This window comes from Dipodomys ordii, unplaced genomic scaffold, assembly GCF_000151885.1.
Source record: "Dipodomys ordii isolate 6190 unplaced genomic scaffold, Dord_2.0 Scaffold129, whole genome shotgun sequence".
NCBI classification, from domain to species: Eukaryota; Metazoa; Chordata; class Mammalia; order Rodentia; family Heteromyidae; genus Dipodomys; species Dipodomys ordii.
This window is the reverse complement of record NW_012267345.1, coordinates 1,411,880-1,416,164: the sequence shown is the minus strand read 5'-3', so window position 1 is coordinate 1,416,164 and position 4,285 is coordinate 1,411,880. Positions and strand designations below refer to the sequence as shown.

Genomic DNA, 4,285 nt, shown 5'->3' with positions numbered 1-4,285 from the left:
GGGCGTGAGCCACCTACCGGAACGCCGGGCTTCCCGGTGGGGCCGGGGACGCCCTGCGGGCCCTGCAAACCCAGGGGCCCCGGGGGGCCGGGGACGCCCTGCACGCCACCAGTGCCATTGGGTCCTTGAAGGCCTTTGGGGCCCAGCTCCCCCCGAATGCCAGACTGCAGAGAGACAGGAAGGGGGGTCAGGGGGCCAGGGCCAGGGTCGCCCCTCAGGGCGTTCTCCAGAGGTCTTGGGTCTGGCAGCGCCCCACAGGCTCAGTTGGAAAGCCCTGGGGTCCTGGACTAGGCAGAGCCTCTGTGGGGACTCACCTCTCCTTTTTGTCCCACGGGGCCACTGGGACCCTGCGGGAGGAAAGGTGTGTTGGTGACTTAGGTCTCGGTGAGAGCCAGGGCGGGAGCGGCTCCCGCTACGCTACATACTACGTACGCCAGCCACTGGCCACACCGCACACAGATCCGTGCAAGATGACCGACAGGCTGGGCTCCGGTCTCTGGTTCACACCACGAGCCAGCGGCCCGCCTCGAAACCGGACAGGGCGGGGGGTGGGTGCCCAGCTCACCGCAGGCAGCAGGGTCCCGGCCAGCGCCTCCCACGGCCGCTGCACCCCTCCCTGTCCCCATCAAGCCTGCTGAGGAAGTTCACAGGCTCTGAGATTATTCTGGCTAGAGGCACAAAAGGTGTGTCGACGCCAGGATCTCTGGGACCTGCCTGGCTGTGTTTCACAGACACAAAGGGAAGAGCTGGTGATAGAAATTAAATCCAGAGGAGATGATATCACCAAGGTGCTTTGGACTCCTAGACTGACATGTTGGAACCGCCTTGCACAACACTTCTGTACAAGATAATAAAAAGTAAATAAAAATCTCTGGCCCCTGAAAGCCAGAAAGATCTTTTCTCCTCGAACCTCAGGAGAAACCGTTCCATTTTCACCAGCTCCGGGAAGGTGTGGGTGTGAGAGTCACTCACAGATCTGGTGTTTTCTTAGCCCTCTGAAGATGCGTCTCCATCAGACCCGCATCACCCAGCGGGCGTCCACTGGCAGGCAGAGTGCTCGCACTCAGCGGGAGCCGCCTTGGCCCGCACGTGGTTTCTGGAGTGGCGCACTTGCTGGAGGGGACCAGACCCATCCAAAGGGACCTGCTGGTGCTCAGCCACACTCACCAGCTCTCCTTTGTCCCCAGGGAGGCCGTCAGCACCTGCGAAGCCCTGGAAACAACCGGTCAGCATTAATGCGCTGGGGCCTGCCACAAGCCGCCGGCCTCAGAGTTCAGTGACATTCATGCCTGAGACCCAGGCCGGAGCCCCACTCCCTGCCACGCGGGGCCTTTGGCGTGGCTGCATGGGATGGGGTGTGGGATGGGATGGGGTGGGAGGGACGCAGCCCTCCCCCTGGCCCTCCCATCTGCTCAGGCCTCCCACCCCATTACACAGCACAAACAGGCTGCGGGAGGTTTGCAGCCGCTTCTGCCCCTACTCTGCTCTGTGGCTGGTGTGGAGTGGCGGGTGCGAGAGCTCTGAAGGCAGACCCCCAGCAGATGGCCCAGCAGCCAAGAGAAAGCTGGGCAGGTGACAGAGCCCCAGACACGCACCCACACGCGCACGCGCACGCGCACCACCGCTGCTGCTGGCCCCTCACCTGGTCTCCTTTAGCACCTGAGGCTCCTCCGGGGCCCTGGCAGAGAAGGCTAGGGGTTAGAGGAATTTCCACGGCTGCCACCTTGTGGTGGAGTCAGGAAAACCGCTCGAACCAGACCAGACATGGCACCAAACTGCAGGAGAGGGCCCAGAACCCAAGCCCACACTCACAGAGGACAGGCCCCCTTGCCCCGGCCTGCTCTGCGCCCTGGGTCCCGTGTGTCAGTTCTCCCCCAAAACAATCATCAGTCCCTGTGTGCACACCAACGTCCTTACGGAGGTGTGCATGTGAGCGCCGTGGGTTTCCCTGACACACAGGCCCCGAATGGTTTCACCCAGGGCTCAAGGCTCATTTTACTCATCCCCTCGGACCCACGTGGGGACCTAGCTGGGAACTGTTAAGTCCTAAAAACCGTCTGTCTGAGGCTGGATGTAGACACTTGTGTAGCATGGCCAGGCCCTGGGCTCGATCCCCAGTCCCACAAAGAAAAAGAAGAATGAAAACGTCCACTTTTCAAGTGAGACTTCGCTCAGACCTTAGGGGGAAAAGCCAGGATGTCTGGGCAGAGGAGCCAGCGCCGCGCTCACCACCTCCTGCCGCCCTGGGCCTCCTCCGCTGGCTGGGAGGCCCGCGGTTATTGGTATGTCCCCCAGTCTGGAATTTCCTGTCTGGAGGCTAATAAAGGGCCCGCTGTCCACTGCGCCCGCCCACATCTGCAGCCAAGCCTGGAGCCTCCCGGGCACGTGGCCTAGGGTCAGTCCAGGCCTCCGGCCTCTCCCAGGGACGGCCCCCGGACAGCCACATTAACCCCTGGGCCCTGGGCCCCCAGAAAGCTGACTAGTTTTTCCCTCTGCTGAAGTCAGGGCCTCACAGTCTCCCTTAGCTTTTCCACTCAAGGCTGGTGCTCTACCACTTGAACCACACTTCCACGTCCAGCTTTTTGCTGTTTAATTGGTGATGAGTCTCTCACATGTATCTACCACTCTGGCTTTGAGTCCTCAGCTCTCAGCCTCTTGAGTGGCCAGGAGCGGCGTTGAGAGTCACCAGCCTCTGGCACAGAGCCGACGTGATTGGCGGTGGCAAGATGGCAGGGAAGAGCGCTGGTTTCCAGCACTGGGTGTCCCGCTTGCCTTACAGCCATGAGACCCTCTGCCCAATCAAGCCCAGCTCACACACAGCGGGTCTGCCCTTCCTCCCAACTGGTCAGAGGGCTGGTGTTGGCTCTGGAGGCCCCCGCCAGGGTCTAGAAGTGGAGCCGAGCAGACGCCAGTGCCTGTGGTCCACAGGGATGGCAGGTAGCGTGAGCGAGGGGCGTAGGGGCCGGCAGGAGCGAGCTGGGTGGGACTGGACGGCCGGGCGAGTAAGGCAGGGTCGGGCACAGGGCAGAGGCCCAGGTGCCATGATGGCCACTTACCCGGTCACCCACGTCACCGCGGAGGCCCTGGGGGCCGGGAAGGCCGGGATCGCCCACACTGCCCTTGCGGCCCTGCAGACACAGTCCTGGTCAGTGCCCGCAGGAGCCCCGCCGGGACCCCTTTCCTCTTGAACCCCCCAGGGGCTCACTGCCCCAGCTGGGCGAGCTGACCACGGCCCCAGGCCCAACTTTACACACCTGGAAGCCGCGGACGCCAGGGGCCCCCGGAGGGCCTTGTGGGCCAAGGACCCCCTGAAAGAAAGGGGTGTGACCGGATGGGCCTGGGCTCGAGGGGGGCCTGGCGCCTTCCGGCGTCTGCAGCCCCACGAGACCCGTGTTGCTTCCACAGGGGCGTGGGGAGGGTGGTCCTGAGCCCTCTGGCTGAGCTGCTGGGGACCGAGGCCAGGGAGCTCCCGGGCTGTGGGGCCTGGGGGTGGCAGAGAGGCTCCGGGGCCCACGCCTGCTCATGCCTCAGTCAGGCCGGCTTGGCGCCAGGCCCTGGAGCCGCTGGCCGTCCCCTCCCTGGGCATGCTGGCCAGTGGCCACCATGGTCTGAGACCCCAAGGAGGCCCAGGCTGCCCCGTCCTGGGGGAGGGGCTCAGCCCACCGACACGCCTCCCAGAGCCCACTGCCCATGGGCCGTCCACTCACCGCAGAGCCCCTGTGGCCAGCCTCGCCTCGCTGCCCGGGCACGCCCATGTCCCCCTGTGGGGAGGGAAAGGGCATTGGGCAGGGTTCTCGTGCAGACAGCGGTGGGGGTCGGGGGGCTGTGGGCACTCACGGGGACGCCTGGCTCTCCGGAAGGGCCAGCTTCACCCAGCTCTCCGGCTCTGCCCTGCGGAAATGGGGAGAGCCCTGAGCGCGGGGTCCCTGCTGTGGGGGACCGGCCTGGGGAGAAAGCCACCACTCACCATCTCTCCCTTCTCCCCTTTGGAGCCTGCTCGTCCAGGAAGGCCCTGTTGGGAGGCAGAGTCGGGGCCACAGCTGCCAAGTCTGTCACAGCACGCTACGGGGTGTGCGCCCGGCGGTGTGCCTGGCCGGCGCCCCCCACGGAGCAGGCTTCCCCCGGGAGAGCGCCCCAGCTTCCTTGCCTGAGAGGCAGCGCAGCTGGGAAAGCCCTGGGCAGCCCCGCGAGAGACCACGCTGCGCACCCACAATGGACCCGAGCGAGGAGACCACGCTGCGCACCCACAATGGACCCGAGCGAGGAGACCACGCTGCGCACCCAC

At 64.9% G+C, this 4,285-nt stretch overlaps 1 protein-coding gene across 1 annotated transcript in view; it reads right to left on the bottom strand.

The window, feature by feature from the left end:
- Positions 1–4,285, bottom strand: part of Col9a3 (collagen, type IX, alpha 3) — an 18,410-nt gene that overhangs the window by 3,296 nt on the left and 10,829 nt on the right. Inside the window, exons 20-28 of the mRNA XM_013030350.1 lie at positions 3,968–4,012; positions 3,838–3,891; positions 3,708–3,761; positions 3,255–3,308; positions 3,057–3,128; positions 1,643–1,678; positions 1,168–1,212; positions 315–347; positions 5–164 (exon numbers count right to left, since the gene is read on the bottom strand). Of these exons, the coding sequence (XP_012885804.1) occupies positions 5–164; positions 315–347; positions 1,168–1,212; positions 1,643–1,678; positions 3,057–3,128; positions 3,255–3,308; positions 3,708–3,761; positions 3,838–3,891; positions 3,968–4,012 (553 nt within the window). The remainder of the gene's footprint in view (positions 1–4; positions 165–314; positions 348–1,167; positions 1,213–1,642; positions 1,679–3,056; positions 3,129–3,254; positions 3,309–3,707; positions 3,762–3,837; positions 3,892–3,967; positions 4,013–4,285) is intronic.